Genomic DNA, 27036 nt, shown 5'->3' with positions numbered 1-27036 from the left:
AGGAAGACCAAAAGACTGTGTTTGTGTGTGTGCGTGTGTTCACGACACAACAAAGCATCTGACGTTCATAGCACTTTTTTTCCCCCCGCTGCTTTCCCAATCTCTCTTTGTGTTTCAGAACCCTGTGAAATGCCTTGGATCATTCATTGTCTTAATCGATGTGCATTGCACTACTGAGATAATTACTGTAGCACAGGTGGCTCCTGTCATTTTCTGCCTTTATATCCAACATCAGCATCATGGTTGATATTAATCTTATTAAAACAGTTTGAGGTCATGTGAAAATATTAGTTTGTGCCTAAGTACGCCTCGACCTTGGGGAGGATTTGTATTCATTAATTCACTGTTGTGTATTCGCCTGCCTGAAGGACCCATAAACAAGCGGAGGTCACCGTGTCCTCTGTGAGTGGTAGCAAATTGTGCACATGGATGTCGCTGCACATGAGGGTGTCTACAGTATGGGTTTGTGTACAAGAGGTAATAATTACAGTATCTGCTTCCTGTGCCTGCTATTCAGTACAACAATCCTGTGTGCTTGGTATGTGCGTAATGTGTGACTGTTTTAGCTTTCTGGATGACCTGGTGTGCTGGTACTGAACCTTCAGTCCCAAGCTCAGGGTCACCTATTTGCTGCAACACCCCGAAACCCTCCATGACTCACCCCAACCTCTCATAACCCTTTATCACATAAAATGCCCCAGTGGGCCTTTCTTCTTTCCCTCCATCTACATACAACAAGACAACCCTTGCCCCTCGGTGACAATCTATTCCCCGGCTCAGCTTCGCTTTGTTCCCCCCGCATCCACCCACATCGACATCCACTGTCACATTTCCCCAAGCAAAAGAATACTTTTTTAGCAGTGCGTTTGGGTCTTTTCTTTCCCTCCCTTGGCTGCTTAAAAACCCAAAGTTCAACCTCAAAAACCCTTACCATTCCAATTTACCCTGTCAATCTCACTCCCTTTTCTCTCTGTTCCTTCTTCCTGCTCCGAAACACACACGTGCTAACACACATACGTGCACAGCCACAAACACACACCTATTTGAAATTCATATCAGCAGCGATACAAATGCAACGCTCCAACTTCCAATACTGATACATTTACAGGGAGAAGCACAGGGACCCGTCTCGACACACAAACACGTGTGCGCACAAGCATGTAAAATAATAAGCTTGCTGGAGCGTTGACCTCAGACCTCAGGGCAATTCCTGATGGACCCAGATGTTAAAATATGCTTTCTTTTCTTATACCGAGTTGTGCGTCTGTCTCTGAAAATCTAAGAAGAATTTGTGGAGACCTATCATTGATACACAGCATGTAAACAGCCGTGAGCAGGTTTACATAACAAAGTTTGGTTTTCATACAACCTTTACTCTCTTTATTTGAGCAAAATCCTGTCACTGGATCCGATTCTCCTTCCCTCTATAAATGTGGACTCTGGCAAGGTTACATCTTCCTGCTGTCTGCCTGTCTGTACCAAACACCAGCACCAGTTGACCTTTCCAATTTACCATGTCAATCATGCACGAACACACACCCACACACACAGCCCAGTCTCTCATACACGTTCAGGTAAAAGTTGGTGTCAATCACCCTTGCGTGGACTCCCAAATGTCACAAGGTTTTGACATTCACTTTGCCGACAGTCTGAAAGGAAAAGAAGGGTTTGCTTATCCGTCTGTACAACCACTTTTTTCATTTAATGACAAATTAATTTCCACTCCTCGCTGTTCCCATTACATTAGACTTTTCAGGTTTCTTCGTGCCCAAACCCTCGTTAAACATTACCTCTTATCGCCTCAAAAGGCGCGGAAATGAATGAAAATGTGCCAATGAAACTGATAAAACAAACATCCAACCAGAAAAATAAAGTGATAACAAGAAAAATGTAAAACAGAAAACAAAACATGTAGCATATAATGAAAAGGGGAGATAGATGTGGCTTCATATTGTGAGCTTAATGACAGCATAACAAACAGATTCATAGAGGAGTGCTTGCTTCTGCAAGTTTTCTCCTCTGACAGGAGAAAGAGAATAAAACAAGGAGCCTCTGATCCCGTGAGAGAAAAGGAAGAATATTAAAAGACAAGTGAGAGATGAAAGGCGAGTGGTCGGATAGGGCAAAAGTTGACGTGAAAAGTTGTTGCTGTAATATGGCACAGCTTTGTGTTCTCCTGTCCTGTGCCAACCACCCTAGGGCGAGATGGAGAACGGATCACAGGAGAGACAAACAAGAAATGCCTTGCTACTAAATCAGGTTGTTTCCTCCTTCTTTTCTTCATCCAGAAAGCTGCAGGGCGACCTGCTATCTCACACTGCTTCATTGTCACCCCATCTTCGTCTTTAGCCACCCTTCTCCCATTGCCCTTCTGTCACACAGAGTTGAGGAACTGTGAGTAAGAGGCCCTTGGCATAAGTAAATAAGGTTCATATGCAAGAGGATACTATTCCAGCTCACCATTCACTACTCCAGTGAGTGAGGGGACGTGGCCTTGAGGAAAAGAGGACAGATCGGCGGAGGGGAACATGTACTGGCATTTCCTTGGGTACTCCCTTAAAGCTAAAACACTTGCAGCAGAATGAAACTATACAAGTCCCAATTTGGATTGTCCCAAAGGTGTTAAAGTCAAAAATGAAAATCACTTGTTCGTAGTCAAAACAGTTGTACCTACATACTGTGAGAGATGCCCAGTGACAGTTGTTATAGAGCACCAACAGGGTGTAAGGGCTCCTTCACTGCTGGTTTCCTGACCTGTTAGTGCTTAGGCCAAATACACTTTATTGTTAGCATTGTATGATTCACCAGACATCCAAGTCATCAAAGGACATGCCCATAAGCCTATAGCATACAGCCTGATACACAGCACACCTTCATTAGAGCCATTCAGCATGAAGTACCTTACTGGCAAAGTCTGAATACGTCTTTAATAGTTTTTTTTAACTTGTATTCCATTCACGTAGAGTCCTTACAGTGACACTGTTTCATCCAATTTAGTTCAAAGGCATGAATCAAATAACCACAATCCCATCAGATATCAGAATTCACACAGCACCACAGGTACATACATTAATATCTGAATATGAATATGCAGAATTAATAAGCAAAGGATGAGGTTTTTGGTACCGACAGCTTTCTGGGGTGGATTTTATATATTAGACATATTAGGCTGGCCTGTAGGGTTTGCCAGTCTTAATTGTGCTCATAGATTAGTCCAATGCAATCAGTCTGTTTCAGAAAAATAAAGATTGATTAATTTAAGTCAATAAAATTACTTTAACCCCCCAAAATTACTTTTAAGCCTCAAGGAGGTGACTAGCAGTGATGTGGTGACCAGAGACCCTAAAAGCCAATGAAATTTAAGGGATGACAGGCTAAATAATTATTGGCATCATGGGTTAGTTTAAATTAAAAAAACAAAACAACAACGGAAGGGTACCACTAATCTGCATATAGGGAGTTGTTAAATACAAATATATTCGGAGTTAGGTAAGCAACCAGAGACTGAAATGTCCCCTGGAGCAACCATTGGCTTTATAAGGGGATATTATTTAATTCAATGTTATTTACATAACATGAATTCGCAACAACAGTTGGTTCAAGGCACTTTATACTGTAAGACCCTGCGGTATTAGAAAGAAACCCCAACAACCACACAACCCATGATGAGCAAGCACTTGGCGACAGCGGGAAGAAAAACTCCCTCTAAACACAAAGAAACCTCAGGCAGGACCAGGGTCAGGGAGGGCAGAGAAGGGAGTGAGAGGAAAGAGAAGCAAGCAGAGATATCATAATAAACATAAATAACACCTCCTTTGGGTGGTGGCACTCACCAACAAAAGAAGAAAAAAATGTAGGTCAAAATTTTGTTGTTTGCTAACATTGTTTTGTTAGACCATACCATCTAAAAAAACAGTGTCCAATACACGAAACAGGAAAAGTTGGGTTAGATATGTTATCCTGTATCTAGATACTGTATCTGCCCCAAGAGATCTGAATTATTGGGTGCTGTCTGATGAGGGGGAAATAAATTGCTAAAGAAGCTAAGAAGCTCAATGTCTGTATTGAAATGGTGAAAAAGTTTTTCATAACGGCAGCAATTTACAGTGTCTCCCTGAAAATAATTTCAGGATAACAATCAGGATTACTGAAAGATAAAGACGGTTACTACCAATCATACTTTGGACAACTGAATAATAGTGAAGGCAACTTACTGAGCAATAGTTATAGCAGTCACATTATGCAGGCCCCTGAGTAGCAGATCATAAATTCTCAAGTTTGCTTGCAATTTTCTACTGCAATCCACATGAAAAAGTGAAAGACAGCTGTGGGGAGTCATTAAATTTAGATGATATGAGATTAAAACAAACATCATCAGTAATGTGTGTTCTGGCTATTAGTTTGTAAAATGCCAGAAAATACTACAAAATGTCGATTAATGTTCTCCAGAGCCCAAGGTTACCATTAAAAACATCTTTTTTTTTTCTTCAAAACCTCCAAACAGTCATTTTTGAGTGATTCAGCCAGAAAAAAGAGCAAATGCATTTATGAAGCTATTTTTTTCATACCAATTAAATCTTCAAGCACAAGAAACAGAAGTGATACAATAATTATCACTGAGTGTCTCACCTGCAAATGTTACCTGCTTTCCTAAGTGTACACTGCACCTCATTCAGCTGTACCTCTTATGAAAATGCAAACGAAGACACATTAAACTGTTCTTTTTTTTTTTTTTTTTTTAATAAATAGGACAGGGGGAATGAATGAGAGAAAGAGGGGGAGAGAAAGAAAGAAAACCAAAGGGGAGAAGAGACGGTGAGAAGGGGGGGGAAGAGAGAGAGAAAAAAAAAAAAAAGAACTCCTGGGTCACCTGTATGGAGAAAAAAAAAAAAAAACAAACAAAAAAAACAAACAGAGGAGACAGCAAACAACAAAGAGCAACATAATAATAGAGAAAACAAAGCACCATCACAATAAACTAGCTAGTCATAGATATCAATATTTACTAAATAATAAACGATATTGTGCAGCACGCAAGATAGACAGCGCACAGTGTGCTTTGAGCGCATGCATGTCTTAAAGCCAAGAAAGCTTTAGTCCGCGTCTGTGAATACCCATGTGTGCATACCTGTGTGGATCAGCATGCTTGCATTCCAAAGGTTTCTCCATGTAATGATCTGCTAGGGAGTGTGGGGGGGCCACAGCCCCGTCCTCCAGGGTGTGAAGCGGGTATGGAGGAGATCTAAACTCCAGACATCCAGAGGCCCCCAGAACACAAGAGACCATGGAAGACCAACAGAGGGGCAGCCGCGCCACTGTTCCAGTAAGAGCTGAGGAGAGTCCCAGATGAGGGCTCGCCCAGCAGCCGCGGAGCAGAAGTCAGGGGGAGTTGCAGTGACGCGCCCGTGAGCTCCGCCGGCCCCCAGCTGTGCCTGAGTGACCGAGCCCCAGGCCGAGAGGCCGGGGGCACCCCACCTCCAAAGGGGGCCCGAGCGAGCCCCAGGCCCCAGGCCCCGACAAGCGGCCGCCAAGGAGTGAGCCGGTGTGTACCCGGACGCCCACCCCCAGACACAAAGAACCACCAACACACCGACACCTGAGGGAGTCCGCCACCGGCAGGGGAAGTGGTGGTGGTGAAAACCAAACTGTTCTGCTTGTCGACCTCTTGCAGCAACAAAGAAAAGTGGAGCTTATTTTTATAGGAGACCGACTCTGTGCCTGCGTGTATAAGCACAGGATTGTGTGCCTCTGTCGTCATGTCTTGGAATATATATAAAACTATCCCTCAAAGGGCCAAGAACAGTTAGGGTCTATGTCTGATTAATGGTTTAATTGATTAAGTGGCTCAGAGATTGATTGGTTGGCCTGGCTATAACAGCTTCATTAGAACAGTGATAGATCAGTGCGATCTGGCTGCAGCTGTTCCGCCTGGCTCCGGACAGCTCGGCCTGGTAATGGACATCATCCGTCTGTCTCTGCACCACAATATGTCCACATGCACACACTGCTGTCTGTGACTGTGTACGTGTGTAGTACATGTGAAGGCTGCACACATCTCCCCTTTTCTTCAATCACTCCAAACAAGCAGACAGGGGAGGAGGGAGTGGCGGGGAGGTAAGTCGGGATGAGGAGGAAGGAGGGGAAGGGCGGAAACTATTTTTGGATTAAAGGCCCTGTTGATCTATTCCTGTTTTCAGCATCCCCTCTCAATCTTCAACTTTTACACTCTGCCTCTCTTTCTTCCTTCCTATCCATCTGTATCGTCCTCAAAGCTTTGCTAGTTTTGCACTTGCTCGTTGCGCGCCTTTCTCTCTCTGGTACACAATCCTTTTCTGTCCACGTGTCTTCTCTGTTCAGTCTCATCTCACTTCTCTTTATCTCTCCTTCGTTCACTAATTCTTTGCAAGTACCCTGCTCGCTCAGAAACCCAGATAAAAACACTGTTAAGTCTACAATTTTCGCAGGCACGCACACTCGTGGTGTGTGAATTACTAAACAGATGTGAAGGGTGGCGGTACCTCAGTGAGGATTTAACGAATGCAGACGACACTTAAAAAGCACCGCCCGCACATTCAGATCACGGTGTCAGCTGAACACATGGTAGCTAATGAACAAATGAGGTAATTGATGTGACTTTAGGTATTCGTACATGCAAATTTGTCCATTGTATAATCATAAAACACTATGGAGTCCATCACTGACAAAGCTGCACGATGTCTTTAGAATATTTAAGGTCAGCTTAAGCTCCATCCTATGATGATTATACAGACTCAACCACCAGCTCTAGAAAAATGAAGTAATTTAATCTGTTTGGTCAACAGCTGCTTCCAAAAACCTAAAGAACGAGCTGGCAAATCATCAAAGCTGTTTCTCTGTACGCTCTTAAAGTTACTTACTGATGAAAGCAAATACTGTCTAATATGGTTCTAGACAGTAACACTACAACTACTCAACTTCAGTATATTGTCAGGTTCAAATGTTTTTAGACAGAAACACAGCTTTTGTAATTTTGCCTCTGTACACATCACAGTGAATTTTAAATAAGCCAATACATATGTGACTAAAATGCAGACTTTCAGCATTAATTCACGGTGCTGACTTAAAGTTCAACACATCTACAGAGCCTTTATTTAATCAACTTGTTAACTGCTTGTTATTCAAATGTGACCATTTGTATAAAAATGACTGTAATCCTGAAACTTTATATTATTATTTACAATTGTGGCAGTTTCACGGGGCAGAGGGTCCAACAAATATATGTTAGACCGTCAACAGTAACTCAGGAATAAAGACTAGAAACAAGAACTAGCATTTGACATATGGAAGGACACTCAAAGCAAGTTCAAATTAAGTTCAAGCTGGTCACTATATTTAAAGTTAACTTTAAAACTAACCATTCGGGACATTGCCTCTCTTAATGAAGGTGCTCATATAAAAATCCTGATGCAAACAGCTGGAATTACAAGAGGTAGCAATCCGCCTGGCTTTTACAAACAATATTTTATTCTATGCTGTCAAATTAAAGATCATGTTTAGTTGGAGAAATGTGCTGTTGGCTAGGAGACAGCCATTTCTGTGTTCATGCCAACAGGGCTGAGAGATTACTAGCAGAAGGCTCGACCTGTTGGGCTTTACCTGTGTTTACCAGATCGTTTAAATGAAAAAGATGAAACTTTTATTGTACTTATTTGTTACAATCATTAATAATAATCTGCTCTTTTCTCCTACCAATAAGCACCAGTGTTTTGTGTTTTTCTTGGGGATTCAGCATGTGAACAGGAGCCAACACTTTAGTTTTTTTAAGAATCTGCTTTATAACCTAAGGCACAAGCAAAATGAATCATTTTTTCTCTGAACTTCCATACAATATAAATGCCATGACAGAAAATGTTATCCATATTTCTCATACCTACAAACACACACAGACGAAACACAAGTCAAACAACGAATACGACACACTCACCTCTTTGCCCCGTTCAATCGACTGAGCGTATTTCCCTTCCTCAGCACCTCATCATCTCTCCTTCCATTTACCCATCTTTTATCTTTCTCCTCTCCCTCCAATCTAATCTTTCCTCTGCCGCCTACCCCATCATTCACCAGCTCTGTTTCCCCACTTAATGTCTCTTTTTCTCTTCCACATCTATTCTTTCAAATTAACATCTGCTGACTGGCATGCTACTCCAATAACCTTTTACACCCAGCAAGAAGCACTGACACACAGAGACAATCAGCATGTTTGGATTCACAATAATATTTCATTTATATTCAGGATCCTGTGAAAACAGTTTATGAAAACCCTGAATATAGTCAGTATGTGCTGATACAAGCTGGCATGTGAACAGTATATCCCGCTGGTTCGCTCAGTTTGGAGTCATTGAGCCTCACGCTTTTTCACGCAGTGATGAGTATCAAAAAGAAAGCACAACTACCGAACACTGTGGGAAAACTTTACAATGTCTGTCTGCATCTGTGCACATTCAACATGAGGCCTTAACTCGAATAAAGCACTTATTAAAAAAATAAATGTTCATGCACACACAGCGACTGACGGGATCACAAAAACCAACAGAGATTATGCTGCTTATCTGCATGTACAGTCGCTGTAAAAAGAACAGTACTATGTATGGAGCATTCAAGTGAGTGTTAATAGAATGTCAAGGAGGAAAGAAATCAGCAGTGATCTTAGAGAAGCAATTGTTGCTGCCCATCAACCTGGGAATGGTTATAAGGTCATTTCCAAACAGTTTCAAGTCCATCATTCTACAGTGTGAAAAGAGTTTGTGGAAAACATTCAAGATTGTTGCCAATTTTCTCAGCAAATTCACTCCAAATTCAGACCGTGCAATGCTCAGAGAAACTGGAAAACATCCAAGAGCTACATCTCAGACTCTACAGGCCTCAGTTAGCGTGTTAAATGTTAAAGTTCATGACAGTACAATTAGAAAAAGACTGAACGAGTGTGGCTTGTTTGGAAGTGTTGCCAGGAGAAAGCCTCTCCTCTCTAAAAAGAACATGGCAGCACAGATTAAGTTCATTAAGTTTAATCTGAACAAACCACAAGACTTCTGGAACAATGTCCTTTGGACAGACGAGACATGAACTCCTCTGTATACCAAAGTATTGTAAAGTCAAATGTGAGGCCATCTGTCCAACAGCTAAAGCTTGGACAAAATTGGGTCAGTGAGGCAGTGAGGACAGTGAGGCAGAATGGCTGAAAAAGAAAAGCATCAAGGTGTTGCAATGGTCCAGTCAAAGTCCAGACCTCACCTAACTCATATGCTGTGGTGGGACCTTAAGAGACCTGTTCCTAAATAAACATCAATAAACTGAAGAAAATTTGCAAAGAGGAGTAGTTTTATAAACTGATCTGTAAAACCTTGAAAGTGAAAGAGGGTCACTCTATTTTCACTTCACTGTATCTGTGCTCATGCGCAGCAGTGCACAAATCTGATTCTGATACTGGATAAATAGCTGGATCTAAATGGACTGCTATATGGGCCTGATCTATTCAATACGGTTCTATTATTCTGCGTTTTCATCTGTATGTCATGTGATGCTAGGCCCTTCCATAAGATGAGCTCATAGATTTGGCATAGTGAGCAGTCAGCAGTTTGCATTTCACACTCGCCACGCCATGTTTGCTTATTTACAGTAGTTTGTAACCTAATTATGATTTAACAACAAAAGATGGCGACGTCAACGATGCTTTTCTCAGTCAACTCCCTCCTCTCCCCTCTCTGTCTCTCTCCTTTTTTCATTTTGTTTGGTTAGTGTTTGCACATGGTGACAAAAACTTACAGTAACAATGTGTGATCAGCTCGAGTAATGTTATCTTCAGCTGTCTATTGTCTGCTCTGCTCTGTGTGTGTGTGCGCAGAAGGGCACACACAGTGAAACAAAGAGCAGAGGAAAGGAGCACAACTGGAAATGTCAGCATGCATTTTTACATTTTTATATAGCCGGTTATTTTTTTCAAGGCAATGTTGTTGTTCCTTACAGGCGGAATAACGATTCCCAGTCTCTTCCTTACAGTGAGTAATGCAACTTAATTGAATACTGGCATCAGAACTGTACTTGAAATCAGCCAATAACCAAAGCCAGAGTGTCTGTATCGGCATCTGGACTGAGATCGTCAGCTCACTTAATTTCCTTGAGGGAGACTGTACACTCACACAGTATTTGTCCAGCTAGTCAAACTCAATAGTACCTCTGCTACATTTCCACCTATTTTCTCCAAAATAACAATAATTCCTCCATTCCCTCATGTTGCCTGTTCTATTAACACTGCTGCACTTGTTCTACAATTTAACAAAGAAAATTGTTCCGTCTGCTTCATTCTTGCTCCAAGATACACACACAGACACACAACAAAAACCCCAACACACACACAGGCTAAGCCAAAGTGAGTCGCTGTCACAACAAACCCCTGAAATCATAACTCATCGCATTACGACAACCTTTCTGCACCCAATTGTCCCCAATAAAATCAAAAGCTATCTGCTAAGAGCTAATGTTAGCAGAGCATAAAACACAGTCATTTATTTTTTATATGATTATGTCAACATCTTAATCACTTAAACATCTTCTTAATCCATGTTGGAAGATATATAAAACTATTTTAAAAAGGCACGACTGGGTCCACTGGGCCCCTTCTTAGACTACTCTGGCTAAAGCACTGGGCACTTAAAGACAAACACACCTACAGTAAATCTAAGTGCTGTCTTGCAGTAAACATGGTAGGCAGAAACCGGCATCACACTTTAAGTTTTAGAGCTTCTGCTCGCTCCTGTTTGTTGACCTCTTTACCTCCAGTATCTGCTTGTTCATTGATTCTTAAAAACTTCTCACATCCAGCGTCTGTGACCTTTTGTCTGTTTGCTTAGTCACTGGACACCTCGCTCACTACTTACTTCTGCTGCCTTCCTCTGTGTCTATTGACTATTTTATTAGGAAGAGGGTTTAAAGACCGTATGAGTGGGTGTGCATCTGGAAAATGCTACGTCAAAGCTGTATACACAGGCATCCATTCTAATCAGTGCCATCATGCTGTAAAACAAGCTTGCAATTAAATCCACAACTAGGTGGAACAAGTAGAGCACAGTTGTTTGTTGTACTGACACAGTCTATGACTCAGTTTCCTGTCCATCCTTCAATCACTCCATCTCTCTGTCTGTACACTTGGGTTTTAATTATAGAAGCACAGAGAAGCCTCATTATGTAGAGAGAGAGTGAGGGAGAGAGAGTAAGAGAAGGGACTGAGAGAGAGAGAGAAATAAGAGGGACAACAGAGGAACCAGACAGAGACGGGATGGGGATCAGGAGAGAGAAATCTGATCCCTTCGCAACTGAAATGTTTCAAATAATAATTCCAGACACAAACTGTCAAAGCAGGAATTCACCAAAAAGCAACAATTCATTAGCCGAGCCTCTTTATCAAAACCACTGAGTATTAGTGCCTATTTGTATGATTATGCATGTGCACGTTACACATCGGTAGACATCAAATTACCTTTCAATACAAACGAGACCATTGTAGTCCTAATACGTCCTCACACAAGGTTAGAGATTTCAAATTAACCCAGCAGGGACATGGTAATAAATCTGTATAAAAGTGTTCAAAGAATAATATGTACAGCATAGTGGTACCCTTACATCAAGGTTTATATGCTAATAAATGGTTCTATAATTCTGTAAAGTGACCTTCAGGATGGTTATCTGGTAATATCTCAGTGCCACTGGACAGTATGGTGCTTTTTGATGAGGGTGAAACTGCTATAACAGACAAACCAGTCAGAGCAACCTAGAAACAACAGTGCATATTGAGGCACGGTTGAGTTATGAATACCTGCTGATAGTAATCTAAGGGTACTGGGGATATCTTGAAACATCCAAAAGAACTCATCCTCACAACCTAAGTGTGCCAAATCCCAAAGATTGCCTTCTGGAGTCATTCTGGATTAACTTTAACATCAAACTCTATATTTTTCGCAAGGTTAATTATAATGTTTTAGCTCATCAATGTATAGCTATTAATCTAGCATGTCACTCTCAACCAAAATATTAACTCTAGTAACTGTTTAATTACATAATTTCCTTAAGAATTATTAAAGTATTCTGATTCTGATAAAAAGTAGAGTGACTGATGAATTCTATACCAATTTCACTCTACAACTACAACTGAAACAAATTTCCTCCAGCGCATTAAATATGCTGTCTGATATTCGGGTGCAATCACAGACGGTCACAAAGAGGGAAAAAAGTTATTTGGCATTTAAGTGTGAACGCAAGGTCTGAAGCCCATGTGGTACTCCCTTTTGTCTCCATTAAAAAAAACCTTCAAATCAGACATCATGCTGTACCTGTTTACCTCAAACCAAAGGCAAAATAATAAGACCAAAATAAGAGTCAGTGCCTGATGAAGGCTGACTCCTGGAAAGCCAGACCGAGGACATGGACACAAGGTACTAGATGCTGTGTATCAAAAATCAGAACATGAATATGTTGTTTCTTCTTCTAGTCTACACAGCAAGCACCACCACCAGAGTTTTCCTGCACAGAGCAATACTTTTTGGGAAAAAAGAGAGCTAAAAGAAAAAATAACCATTGTTATAATACATATTTAAACCAGTTTTGTGGTTTTTATTGACTTAAGCCTAAGGGATTTCATTATTGGTCAGAAGAAAATACACAAATTTCTATCATAGACACCAGAGTCATTGGCGGCTATTTACAATTACCATTGGATTCAGACTATAAAATGCACATTTTAGCTTATCTGCATACGATCTGTTCACTATCTGCACACCATCGAGCCTCCATTTCTCTATATAAGAAATAGGTTCAGCTTGAGGTAAAGTGGAGAAAGTCATGATGTTATAAGACATGTTGCAAGAGAGAAGCCTGTAGAGCTAAGGTAAAAAAGACAGAATAAAGTCCGACTGAAGAAACTGAAACAACAGCACATGAGGAGGAAGCAACAAAAGGTGCAGCGTTCCAATTTTTTCCACAGAAGTGACACAGTTAAAAAAGCGAGGCTTGGGCTGAAATAACACAGAGTGCTGAATACGCTTTCCCCTGTGACATTCACTGTGGTTCAATAAAGAAAAGAGAGAGAAAGAAAACAAATGGTTTTAAATCAAACATCATATAAAAATCTAGAAGCCATATGAAAAATAAGAAAAAGAAACATCTTGTGAGCCCAAAATGAGAAACACTCCAATGATTGAAAAACATCCATGTTGTCCAGCATCGATGATAAAGTGCCAAAAAATTAGACTGTAAGTGATGATATCCAGCATTCTTTAATGAATGATTAAAGATGTGAGTAAATTAACCAAGACAGCCAGGTCTTCTTTATTTGTTTGTATTTTTGATGTGAGGGACTTCTAAGTTTGTTTTGTAGCATAAAAGTAAATTCAGGTGTGAAAATAGTGATAAATCACAGATTTGTGCAAGCACACTGTTTGTGAATGAGGCCCACTGCCTTCACTACATGTGAACTGATAACGCTTAAGTGTGTAGCCAAGCCTCAGAGGCTCACTCTGAAGAGGAAACTGCACCAAATCACAAAAAACCACTGAAAGTGTCATTTCTACTGTCATTCTAAAACCCGCGATTGAAAAACTAGTGTATATATTTGATAAGTGAGTGATCTGAAGATAATAAACGCATCATCAACCGGCACAACAAGTTGGCTCTGATTGTGGTTAAACACACACGCACACACTACACGCCACCGCCTTCCAGCACTTAACTTGCTATAATTATTACAACACCATCTTATACAAAACCAAATTAAAAATTTCCCATTTATCTGAGAACTGCTGCTGTTGCCAATTATAATCCGCTCTAAAAAGATTCTCCATACAGGAAGTCTTCTGTTGGCTAACAGGAGGGGAAAAAAAGAAAGAAAAAAAAACCTGTGAAATCTTTGAGCCATTTTTATTTAGTTGCTAAGTAAAGTATACTAGCAGCTGCTTCCAAAATTGCCATATTTTCTGCCAGTAATTAATTAAGAGCAGTCATTTGTGTGGGAGAAGAAGACAGCACATATTGGTGTCACTGTTCACTGCGTACACCTGTTCTTGTATCACAGGATGGTGGGTTGTGGCTAAATAGAGTCCAATTTGGCTTTCGTTTTGATTTTTCAGAGGTCACCAGCCAAACAGTCTGACAGAGAGTCGCTACCCCCCACAAGTCTGCCTGTATTCGCCTTGCACTCATTTGACTAAAATCGCCTGGGATATATTCCCTAACCGACGCTAGAAGCTGCAGTCGAAAGCGCGCAGAGGCAGCTTGTGGCACGGATCATTACGCTGCCACCCCGGTTAGAGTGGTTTCCATGGCGTTCCCTGAAGCCTATCAAGGCATGATGCAGCAAAATGCAAAACACCTTGAGCTCATGATGAGAGCTGCAGCAGCCTCACAGCACACAGGGACAGAGGGGATTCTCTGATCTTTCTCTTAAGATTTTAAATGAGGGCTAGCAGGTCTGCGACATTATGACGCGCTTAAAACACGCACTTGCGCACACACACAAACCACTTCACCTTACAAAAACACAAATACACACTCGGGGACTCCAGGGACACAAAAATGCCTCCAATTAGACGCGCCACAGAGCAACCGGGATGGTACTTGGAGCAAACACACACATGCGCGGCTGCTCAGAAACAGTACAGTAGCACACGTGCACAGAAAGACCCGCAGGAGGCTCTCGTTTAAGAGTCAGTGATGTGGAAAGGAAACATCTGGATGAGAAGGAACATGATTACAGAAAGAAACAAATGACACAAAGACACACCCCCTACACAAAAATAACAACACAAATGTCACTGTGCACACACACTTACACAAGCATTAAATGCTTCAAACCCTCATTTCTTAAAAGCTTTTTTAAAGTGACAGTAACTTTTCTGTCATGTGCCATATGCTCTTTTAAAAGTCCTCACTTTTCTCTCACCTCTTCTCCTCTTTCTACTTTCCCAAATGATACTCTGACTGTATATGCAGCTGTGTGTGTGTGTGTGTGTGTGTGTGTGTGTGTGTGTGTGTGTGTGTGTGTGTGTGTGTGTGTGTGTGTGTGTGTGTGTGTGTGTGTGTGTGTGTGTCTCTCTCTCTCTCTGGGTTATCCTGAGGTCAGCAGAGTCTATTGTTCAGCTTCTGACAAACGCCACTCTGTCACGACTCAGGGCTGCAGGGCGACAAACCCTGTTTGATGGAGGAAGGAGAAAAGAGGATAAATGGTAGAAACGGAGTGATGTAAAACGGCAGACACCAGAGGAGGCTTCAACAGGAGACGTAATCAAACTCAGATTTTTTTCCTTCCAATCACCAAGTCAAGGTAATCAAACTCAGACTCATACACCCTCTATAATACACACATACAATGAATGATTAAGGCTGTGAAGGGGTATTTCTCACACACACACACACACACACCAACCCAAGCTCCCATCTGCTTCACATCACGGCTTTGTCTTGTCCCCTGTCTTGGAGGTTGCTCTTCTCTATTCGTGCTCTATTCAGCCACATTACAGTACACAGTACCTGAGAGAATCCTTGTTCTTTATTCAGCTGAATCAGTAACACAAATCATAACTGTGCAGAACTCTGTTGCTTCAAAGCAAAAAATGGAAATTTGCAAACAAATCTTTCCAGCTTCTTTGTGATGCAGAGATCATAATTCTGGAAACTTGTCTGGACACTGCAATAACTTCTGCTACTATAGTACTGCTACTACAGAGGTGTAGTACTGTATGAGGGGCATTTTTAAGGTGACTCCAAACATTCTATGCATAGAGATTGGTTCACTTACGTGCTTTTGCAGGATGCTTTGTCAAGTCTGAGCTTTGCAGTGAGTGATGGCACCAAGGTCGTGTCAGCTTGGAATTGGAGACACAGGCTTTCAACTTATAAGTCAAAGCCTGGTCTTTTGGAGTGGACAGATTTAGAATTAGAAAGAGAATTTACAAGCCAGACTGGGTCTAATGAAAAGATACTATCAATTTCTTTAAGAGACTAAAAGTCAGGACATCTTGGTCTCGACGACTGCATTGATTTTTTTTTTTCTAATCTATGTCTTGCAACTCTCCCAACTTTATTCAAGCGAAGCCCTGAATAACTGGAGCACTCTATTCAAGTGAAGCACTCTGTATGCATGTGATATTCTACGCTATTTTTTGCATTTAAGCAATTATTAACAAGTGTGACATTACTGCCTTTTTTATAGAGCAGATAAAGGCAGCTGATCAACTATTGAGCCCAAAGCTGAGATACCATTTAAAGCGCTACAGTAATTATATCAGCATGTACTGCACGTGTCTGCGCCCTTCCCCTTCTTTGTTATCCTGCACTTTTCTTCTCTCTTATAAACTCTGCATACCCTCCTTGCTCCCCAAAATCCTATCTACAAAATCCATACATGTGAGATCAAATGTTTGTTTTTTTTATTATTTATTTTTTAATCTCACCATGTCTAAAATCTGGTGCCATTCCTGTTTCTTTGCGCTGCAAAGGGGCCGTCAAGGCATGTCGAGTGTTCCTGTGCACGTGCATGTTGTCATGTCTGTGTATGTGAGCGTGTGTGTGTGAGTCTCCCAACGGTGAGTGCACTCTTTGGGGACGCTGTGCTGCTCTAATGGTCTGATGTACAAATCTACAAAGACCTCGGCTGCTATGAAATGAGCAGAAGCACAGAGACATGCGTACTCTCTTCTGGGCAACAGGGAAATAGACTGCTGTTCTGACTGACAGCCTAAAGTGTATGTATGTGTAAGCGTGCGTGCGTGTGTGTGTGTGTGTGTGTGTGTGTGTGTGTGTGTGTGTGTGTGTGTGTGTGTGTGTGTGTGTGTGTGTGTGTGTGTGTGTGTGTGTGTGTGTATTAAACAGAAAGGGATAGGTAGTGATGACTGCAGGTATGCATGAAGCTCAAATAATTGAAGTAGGAGCGCTGATCTCCTGCCTCTAACAGAGATGCCCTGAGGCCATTAGTGTTCATGTTCTCTCTAATGCAAACATACACAAGTACACAATGAATCAAGCGTGTGTACGTTGTAAATAATAAAGCAGAGCCACTCAATAGAGCCTGACCCCGCCTCCCTGGAGTGACTGTAGAGATGAGAATGTGCTGTACTGAATGGATATTGACGTGCCACGCGCTCCTTTATGAAATTCAACCTCTGTCAATCTGTCAAGTTCAGTCCACGGCGATAACTGACTGAAAATGTCGTCTCTAACACCATATGTTGTCGGCGGCGATAAAAAGCTCCAGGAGCTGTTTATTTTAGAGGCAGGCTGTACTTCCAGTGATTACAGTGTCTGACCTCTCACCAAGCTGTTGAGCTGCTATCAATTGTGGCTGTTCCAGCTCGACCACGGATGACAGTTACTGCTTTTTATTTTCAGCAGTCTAGGCCACACTTACAGGACAGTGGTCAGGGACATGCAGATAATGGATCTGTCAAGTAGGTAGGGCATGCAGCTGGTTGTCTGACACTTTCCTCGGCCCTTGCAGGCTTTGCGGATTAGCAAAAAGAATTTGAGTGTTGGTCGTGCCACAGCATGAATGTGACAGAAAGGTTTTACGAATGTGACAATATCTTAACTTTTCATGCCTGTTCTTGTGTCTGTGTGTGTGTGTCTGTGTACGTGTGTGAGTGCAGGGCACACACTTTCATCAACAGCAGTCCTGACATGAACAGGTTGTTGGTCATATCCTCAGTCTACACCCACGTCTCACTTCATTAAGTCTTTCTGTCTCTACCAGTCCTTTTTCTCCCTCGTTCTTGTCTGTTGAGCACAATGCTTGAATCAAAGAAAGAAAGGGGAGAATAGAAAATAGGTACCTCATTTATTCTGCTGAATTTATGAAGAGAAAGACAACATTTTTAGAAATATGACTGACAGCTATGAACTTCTGCCTTCAGATCCTCTACAGGCTGCCTAATGGAAAGAGAAGAGAAGAGAGGGGGTGACAGGAAATGAAGGGAAGCGACAGAACAGGAAATGTAAAGGAAGAGGTGGGAAAATAAGAACAAAGTGGTGGAAGACATGAACGAAAACACCATTTGCGAGAGTTCATTCACATGTTCTCTTGTGTCAGTTAACTAGGTTAAGTGTTAAACACTTTATTGACTTAAATTGATCTTTTTTCTCCTTCAAATTTCCTGACAACAACCCTCGACTCATCTGTGTCATTAACAGGCCCAGTCTCCTTCTCTCTGTGGCTATAATCAGTGGCATCTGTGTGCATTCAATAGCTACATAGTGTTCAAAACTATGCTTAACACCTTTTCTATTTCCAAAACCAACCAAGTGATCAATGTGATGCTTAATGTCAAAAAACAGCCCTGAGAAAAAGCAAATACATGAATAAAGATCTGGTATTTCCATGTTTCCTTGCTCACGCTCTCTTTTTCACACCCTGCACGATTTGCAACATTTTACCTCTTTGGTTTGTCCCTGTTTTTATCAAATTCCATGATCTTCTATTTCTTCCCTGTCTCAATAACAAATAACTGAAATATGCTTTTATATAGAAAAAGGCATTTACCCAGAAAATGTTTATTGTAGAAAACACCGTTTTCAACAGAAACACACAAACACACACGCACACACACACAACCATGCATGCATAGCTGTTATGGCCAAAGACTGATCAGTGAAACCTAACTATACCCTTACTATTTCTAAAAACGCCCACGGGGGCACTTCACACTGACAGCTGTAACAAGGTACTGTGCCTAAATTTATTTGATTGTGTGTGTGTGTGTGTGTGTGTGTGTGTGTGTGTGTGTGTGTGTGTGTGTGTGTGTGTGTGTGTGTGTGTGTGTGTGTGCGCAGTTGTGACAAAGGATGCCAAAGGATACAACCCTGTAAAGAGAATCTAATTAAAACTCTATACAGCCACGAGGGACAGAGGGCTCCCTCCCTCCCTCTCGCTTTCATTTAACCATGGTGAACACTTCAAGTGAAGGACTGTTAGACAGTAGAGTCATCCTCCGGCCTCCAAGGAGAAGAGATAGAGAGAGAGGCATACAGCAATAAAGTGATTCAGCGATAAAGGCCACGACAGAGACGGGAACACACAGAGAGGCTAAAATCCATCAAACTTTGCAGTTCTTCTGACTGAAGCCTGTTTCCGGAGAAATGAACAAAGAGCTGCTTGTCATTCACAACAGTGAACAACACGCAATAAGTGCATGCTGTTTTTACAAGTAAAAGCACATTCAAAGCTTGCAGACTCAATGAAATGACTGGATCAACCACAAAGATCTAACTCTTGTAGTTTTTGACAGTCAAGTTTTTTGACAGGAAGCACAAAGCTCAGAAAGCATAGTACAGTAGAGTATACAACACAACTAACACTTCTCATGTTTCAAGGAAACACACACATGAACATCAACCAAGGGGAGGAAAAAGCATTTAAAGTAGGAAGATCATGGATAGGGAGGTATGGGAACCCGTACAGTCTACACATTACATGTCATCTAAAGACCCAAAGCCAATGCATGTTTCTTTAAAGTCACTCACCAGACACTTTATTAGGTACACCGCACTAGTACTGGGTTCGACCTTGTTCTGCCGTAACTGTTCCTGACATAGACTCAACAAGTTGCTGGAACCTTTGGTCTTTGGAGATTTTGGTCCATATTGACATAACAGCATCACACAGTTGCTTCAGATTAGTTGGCTGCACATCCATGATGTGAATCTCCTGTTTCACTACATCCCAAAGATGCTCTACTGGACTGATCTGAAACACTATCTGGTGAGTGTGGAGGCCATTTCTGTACAGTGAACTTATTGTTATGTTCAAGAAACCAGTTTGAGTTGACATGGAGCGTGATTCTGCTGGAAGCAGCCATCAGACGATGGGTATACTGTGGTCATAAGGCATAAGGGGTCCTCAACAGTACTCAGGCTGTGGTGTTTAAATGATCTAGTTGGTACTAAGGGGCCAAAGTGTGCCAAAAAGATTTCACCCACGCCACCAGCCAGAACTGTTGAAACAAGGCAAAATGGATCCATATTTTCACGTTGTTTACATCAAGATATGAACCTATTAAATGACAATCACAAGACAAATTGAGACTCATGAAATGAGCAAAAAATTTCTACTTTTCTGTTGTCCAGTATTGCTCATCCCACATTTAGCCTCACTTTCCTCATTTCCTGGTATTAGCTACTGCAGTAACCAATCTGCTTCAAGGTTTGCATCTTGTGCATTCAGAGATGCTCTTCTGCATACATTGGTTGTAACAAGTGGTTATTTGAGTTATTGTTGCTTTCCTATCAGCTTGAAGCAGTCTGGCTGTCCTTCCTTAACTTCTGACATTAACCCAGAGAAATTCTGCTCAATTAATAGTTTAAGTCTTTTCTCTGTCAGTCCCAGTAGATCAGCAGTTCTTGAAATTCTGAGACCGGCCAATCTGGCACCAACATTCAAAGTCAGTTAACTCACGTTTCTTCACCGTTCTGATGCTCCATTTGTGCTTCAGCAGGTTATCTACACCATGACTACATGCCTAAATGCACTGAATTGGTGTTGTGGTTGGCTAAATAGATATTTGCATTAATGAGCGGTTGAACAACAAAGTGGCTGGTGAGTGTAGTACACACTGTATGACTTTATGTGACTGAGACAGATTTCCTTTCGGACCAAAAACTGGCAACACTCTAAATTTTCAAAGCTTTAAGTCCATCAAATATCTTATCAAATTATGTCTCACTTGCTTGTTGATATGGCAAAGGCCAAAACAGAGATCTATTATTGGTTCCTGATCTCTCTACAAGCTGGTTCCTCCCTACTAGATGTAAGACATTAAAAAATCACTCTGTGATGCCGAGTTTATTTGTTGTTGAGCTTCACCATGTGAGTGGTGATGCTTCTCTAATAAAACTCCTGCCGGCTGCATTATGGTAATTTTTGGTTGCTGGAATCTCTAATTTGAGATTTTAATAATCAAATCAATAATTCAAGCATCTCTACTTAATGATGAGCCAAGACCTCCAGCATTTTAGTTTGCAAATAATGTGTGCACAAGTATGTTGTTTCTGTGATGTGTCAGATATGTTTTTAATCATCTCTTTATGTCTTTTGCAGCTCATTTTCAGGTTTAGTAATTAGCCCGACACTCAAAACTGTCTTCTCTATCAATCAAAGGGAGTTATGTTCTGTAAAAGGGATTCAGATTTATCCACACAACAACCACAGAAGACCACAGAAAACCTAATGAAGCCCCACCCCAACAGAAAAATATTTGAGGGACAGAAATATGCTGGATGGTTTGACTGTAAACCAAACTAATGCTAATACTGAGCATAGTGTTTACCAGATGGGCTGTTTGCACTGTTATTAAATACCAATTTAACACTTTTTTTATTTATTTTTACCTGAGATGCTCAGGTAGACAGCAGGACTCGTCACAGTCTCGCCGGTCAGCTCGTTCACCGCCTCTACATGATAACGTCCGGCGTCCGTTGCAGCGGTTGCCAAGACAACCAGCTGATTGTCCAAAGTGATTGTTCTGCAAGGAACAAACAAGACACACAGAGAACAAGAGTTTAGAAAACACAACAATGCACTCCCAAAGCAAAACATGCCTCCTTCCAGCACTGCTCCGTCTCAGACGGGAACACTGCTCAAACTAAGACTCTGTCAAGAGAAGAGTATTTGGTACATGGATCATTTGGAATTCATAATGGGGGAGGGAAACATTGAATACAAGCATCAGAAAGGAAAGAGGATTCAGAGCTTAAATAAATCTCTCCTCCTGTCTCAGACTGATATGTAGCTCATTTTGTGTATCTTTCATTCTTTTTGCCACTCTCACTGTTTGTGTATTGTCTTCTGTTCCTCCTTCTTCATACTGATCCATCCTCATTTCCCCGCATAGCAGCGGCAATCAATATGCCACAAACATGGAACGTGCTGGTACACAAGCACACACGATCACAAGCACGCAAAATCTAAAAGCGTTCTTACTTGAGCATACAGAGACTCACAAAGAGATTTTGCGCTGCCGTTGACTTTCAGGAGATCATAATGGGAAGAACTGACTTTGGAGGGTGATGTTGTGGGAGAGATGCTAACAGAAAATATTTTTGTTGCACTCAGATTTCGAAGGCGTTTGAACTCGTCTGTCTGGCAACAGATGCCGCCAGGCAGGAAACACAGGATGATGTTTTTAGTGATGCTACTGGTGTTTTCAGCATGTCAGAGGATGGAAACTTCCCCCCAAACAAAAATATTCAGAGAGCCCGACAATGAAATGAAATCAATAAGATCAAAGCAAGAATAGAGCGCAGTAAGGTTAGATGACTGTCTGTTGTTATTAAACAGTCAGCTTGTTTCTGTAGAGCCTGTGCTGTACAAATACTTCACTGCATTTAAAAAACAGTAGAAAAACAAAAGAAGCTATAACTGTGAACACTGGTTGCTTGAATACTTTATGTATAAGAAGAAGGGCAGTGCTTACATGTGAAAATTAGCCTCTGTCTGTGTGCTTGTAAGATATGTGTATTTTTCTGTGGCCATTGTTCAGCAGTGCTGAACTGGCAGCAGTGAATGTGCCCAAAACTCAATCGGCACATTGCCAACTGGAACACAAAACAAAACATGCCACTTATGACAACCTAAATCGATACTATATGAGAGCCAAAGAGGGAAATAAACACAAATATAAGTGCCTCTCATAACTACCAAAAGCGCACCTCTTGAAACCTTCCATCTTCTTTCTCCAAACTGTAAACACAAAACCCAATTTTGAAACTAAATACATAAAACCACTCACTCCTCAGGCAAAATCAAACATAATCTCCCCCCAAACTGCTTTATCGTGCTCAAACATGTTTAAAGATCATACACACAGCGAGTGTTAAATAAAAACACTACAGAGCAGTTTTTGCAAACTACATCAAAAATGGGCATGTAGCACCAGAGAAAACCAAACTTCATAAAATAAATGCATTTCTACAAAAACCACACAAATTCTTTTTCTGTAAAATAAATTGAATATTGAAAACTGTTAAGCGCTACAAGCAATAAAATTCCAACATCTCCACCATCATGGGCAAGACCGAGGAGCTGTCAAAGGACATCAGGGACAATATTGATGTCCTTGTGCAAGTCTACAATATTTGTAGACTTGCACAAGGCTGGAATTAGCTACAAGAACATCATCGAGAAGCTTAGAGAAAGAAGGTGACAACTGCTGGTGCGATTATTCGGAAATGGAAGAAATTTAAAATCAATCACCTCACATGGAAGTGAGGATGATCATGAGGAAGTTGGTGGATCGACCCAAAACTACACAGGAGGAGCTTGTTAATGATCTGAAGGCAGTTGGCACAGTCACCAAGAACGCCATTGGTAACATGCAATGACATAATGGATTGAAATCTTGCAGCAGGGTCCCCCAGCTCAAGAAGGCACGTGTACAGCTCCTTCTTAAGTTTGCCAGTGAACATCTAAATGATTTAGAGAAGGCTTGGGAGAAAGTGCTAAGGGCAGATGAAACCAAAATGGAGCTCTTTGGCATCAACTCAACCCACTGTGTTTGGAGGGAGAGAAATCCTGAGTATGGCCCAAAGAACACCACCCCACAGTCAAGCACGGAGGTGGAAACGTTACACTTTTGTTTTTCTGCTAATGCTACAACACGACTTCACCAGCAAATGGTGAAGTTGTATCATAAAATGTTGGACATGAAACTCCTTCGCTCAGCCAGACCACTGAAGACCCATCTTCAGTGGTCTTCCAGCATGACAGTGACCCAAAACATGCAGCAAAAGTAACACAGGAGTGGCTAAAGAAGAAGCACATTGAGATCACGGAGTGGCCTAGCCAGTCTCCCGACTTCAATCCTATAGATAATCTGTGGAGAGAGCTACACCTCCGAGTCATTTCTGTGAGTTTCTGTAAAGATGAGTGAGCCAAAATCCCTCCTAACCTGTTGACCAACTACAAGGAACATCTTACCGCTATGCTTATTCCACTTAGTGACATGCAAATCAATTTATAACATTCATGTAATGTGTTTTTTTTCTGGATTTGTGATTGATGTTCTTTCTCCCTCTCTCTCCCCATTAAAATGAAACTACCATAAAAATTAGAGGTTTTTCGTATCTTTGGAAGCAAGAAAACTTCCAAAATTCATCAGGGGATCACATAATGATTTCACCCACTGTATAATGCAAGTGAAATGCATATTAAAACACTCTGTAAATGTAACTCCAAGTCTACAAGTGATTCCTTCGGCACCAGCTTCACATCTCTGTGCTATATCAATCCAGAGGGCACACACACTGGCCTGATCTCTGATCCTGCCTTAAAGGATACTCCGTACACTTGCTTTATCTGCACCCAGGATCTGGTGAATGGTAGAAAGGCTCACATTGATTCTTTCAAAACTGACATGTTTTGAAAGCTTTGTTCTAAACGTCCATGCTGACATAAAAAAGCCCCCTGCCTCGTGCTATTGGGAAATCACAGATGTTACCTGTTTTTTCCACTGGGGGCCACATATAATTTTCTGTCCTGCTTCCCGTTCCATGAACTCAAACGTGATCTATCACAATAACGAAATTTCATCTGAAATTACTCTTCTCAGCCGTGCTTTTCTCCTCCTTGTCCTCATCCAGCACCTCCTACACACAACGTTCCTCCTCTGCCTCTCAGATTGCTTCTATCACTGGTGGTACAGCGTCTGCCCTCAACTCTCTGTGCAGCCTGTTCACTCTGAACTCACATAAATAGGTTACATTACATCACATTAATAACTTTGCACAGTTGCACTCAAACAACAACAGGTGTGGCGTAATTGTGTTCAACTTCTTCCCCGTGAGGTTATCGGAGATCAGTTTCTACTGGTCAAATACAGCTGAACTGAGGAAGAAGGCAACTACAAAGTGGCTCAAGAACAACACAATTTGGTAGAATTACTTCCTTTTTTCTAAAAGAGCTTCAAAAACACCACATGGGGTTGGAAAGACTTGAGTTACATGTTCTGAACATTGTGTTTTCAACTTCTTGAAGTGTGTAATGACTGCACAGTAGGGTTATTATGACTGAGCAAGTTTTGAGTAAGTACTTTGGAAATTGGATTTTCGTTTTCAGAAAATAGCAAAAGGTTCAAGAGACGCATCTAAGCAATTGTGAAAAACTGAACATTTCTCGTCTCACACTGAGGAGTAATTGCCTAATTGACTCATCATTTGATGCTGTAAAAATCTGAAAAGTGTAACTTGATTTGCACAAGTTGATTGAAAGCACACTGTAGTGTCATTGCCAGCGAACTAAAAGAAGACTGAAGATGTTGCCGCTTGATAAGGAAACATTCAGCATCATTAATTCACTATGCTGCTACGTATTAAATAGCAGATGAAACACAAACAGTGTGATTATCAGGATTCACAGCTTAGTCCTCAATAACACAGGCGTAACAACCAGCTGGCAACCCTATGGCAACCACCAATCACTAGGGAAAAATGTGTATTCCCTGACCAGCTGGTTAGTGGTTGTTGGAGGCTTCTTGCTGTTGCTATGTGAACTCTGTTGGAAAGACCAAAAACCTCCTTGTGATTGCTTTGGGTGATTGCTTTGGTTACTAGCAAACCAGAAAGGAAGCCCATTCACCTTGAAAGTAAATGTTGTGCCTTACTACTGAAACCAACATGTTTCAAAAGACACACCTTCTACTTTGAAGATGAATGGTCTCTGTTCCCGGCATGCATTGAACTTATCACAGTTTTACTACTTCTCAGAGAGCAGATGTTGTGTTTGTGTTTCAGTTTCACAGCGACTACCAGCAACCACTAGCATAAATGTTGGGGAGTACTCATTTTTCTCTAGCAACTAGTGGTGGGGCCAGGGGGTTGCCAACCTGTCTCTAGGCCTGTGTGACTGGGGCCTTAAAGATGGCTGTGTTGATGCACTCATTAACATTTAAACATGGAGGTGCTGGTGTAGCTCACCAGGTTGAGCAGACAACCCCATAAGCCATAAAGCTATTGCAGAGCCCTGGGATCAAATCTGCCCTAAGGCTATTTACTTTGTGCCTTTCCCAGCTTTCTTCCCTTCTGTCTTATCTCAAAAGGGACAGGGGGGGGGAGTTTCTTTATCGTATATCCAGTGATGAAGTACAAAGAAGTGCTTGAATGTGCAAGAAAGAAATATAGGAACTGCTAACTGAAATATTTATTGAAAGGAGTGGTGAGTCATGGGATCACATGGAGTTGTTCGACGATTCTCCGACAAACACACTCAAACCGAGGCAGAATTCCTCAGGTCTAAATTTATTCAGCGTGATTTCCCAGGAGAACAACTTCAAGAGCCAGAGCCTCAACCCCGACACTGACACTTTATTTGTGTGAGCGTATGTCAATGTGTGCCGGTTGGATTTTGTGTGCATATCACTCACTGAAAAAAAGGAGGCTTTAACCAAACCTTTCTTCTCTTCTTTCTCACTTATTTCAACGCAGGGATGAATTCTGCATCTTCACCTAGCTCCGTAATGTAATTTATAGCTGTTAAGCTCATTAAGTGCACTGACCCGCCCATTTCATCACATCTGTTTTACCCAGCACATGCTGATTAATAGACAGAGAGGGCTGGCTTCTACTCGCCTACAGTGTCTGAGGTAGGAGAGAGCCTGGGAGGTTCGAGGGAATCTAAATTCACCAATTTAACAAAGACAAAGACGCTCAGTGGGCGTCAGAGCTGAATTTAGACCAATTAAGATCTAAGCATTTGTTGAGTTAAAAGAATTTCTTTATGGAGTATCTTTTGTTTCCCATTCACAAATGCCATCATATGTACTATTTACATGTGAAGCTGTATGCCATGACATTGGCTGACGGCTTGTTCCATTTAATCCAAATTGGCAGGACTTCCATTTCTCATTACATCTCCGCATGGAAAATTCATATCATAAAAAGAAGAAAAAACGAAGTACAAAATGAAATGCCAATAAGAATAAGAAGTCAGGCGACAGAAATTAGAGGACCATAATTCAAAAAAATAATAAAATG

General features: G+C 41.4%; 1 protein-coding gene across 2 annotated transcripts in view; it reads right to left on the bottom strand.

Moving 5' to 3' along the window:
* The window catches only part of LOC308394855 (protein sidekick-1-like), a 292631-nt gene that overhangs the window by 116214 nt on the left and 149381 nt on the right, over positions 1–27036 (bottom strand). For both annotated transcript variants that reach the window (XM_080879438.1, XM_080879439.1), the window contains exon 5: positions 21400–21533. In XM_080879438.1, the coding sequence (XP_080735564.1) occupies positions 21400–21533 (134 nt within the window). The remainder of the gene's footprint in view (positions 1–21399; positions 21534–27036) is intronic.

This window comes from Rhamphochromis sp. 'chilingali' (assembly GCF_963969265.1).
Source record: "Rhamphochromis sp. 'chilingali' genome assembly, chromosome: 4".
NCBI classification, from domain to species: Eukaryota; Metazoa; Chordata; class Actinopteri; order Cichliformes; family Cichlidae; genus Rhamphochromis; species Rhamphochromis sp. 'chilingali'.
The sequence above is the reverse complement of the archived record's forward strand: the minus strand, read 5'-3'. Positions and strand labels throughout refer to the sequence as shown.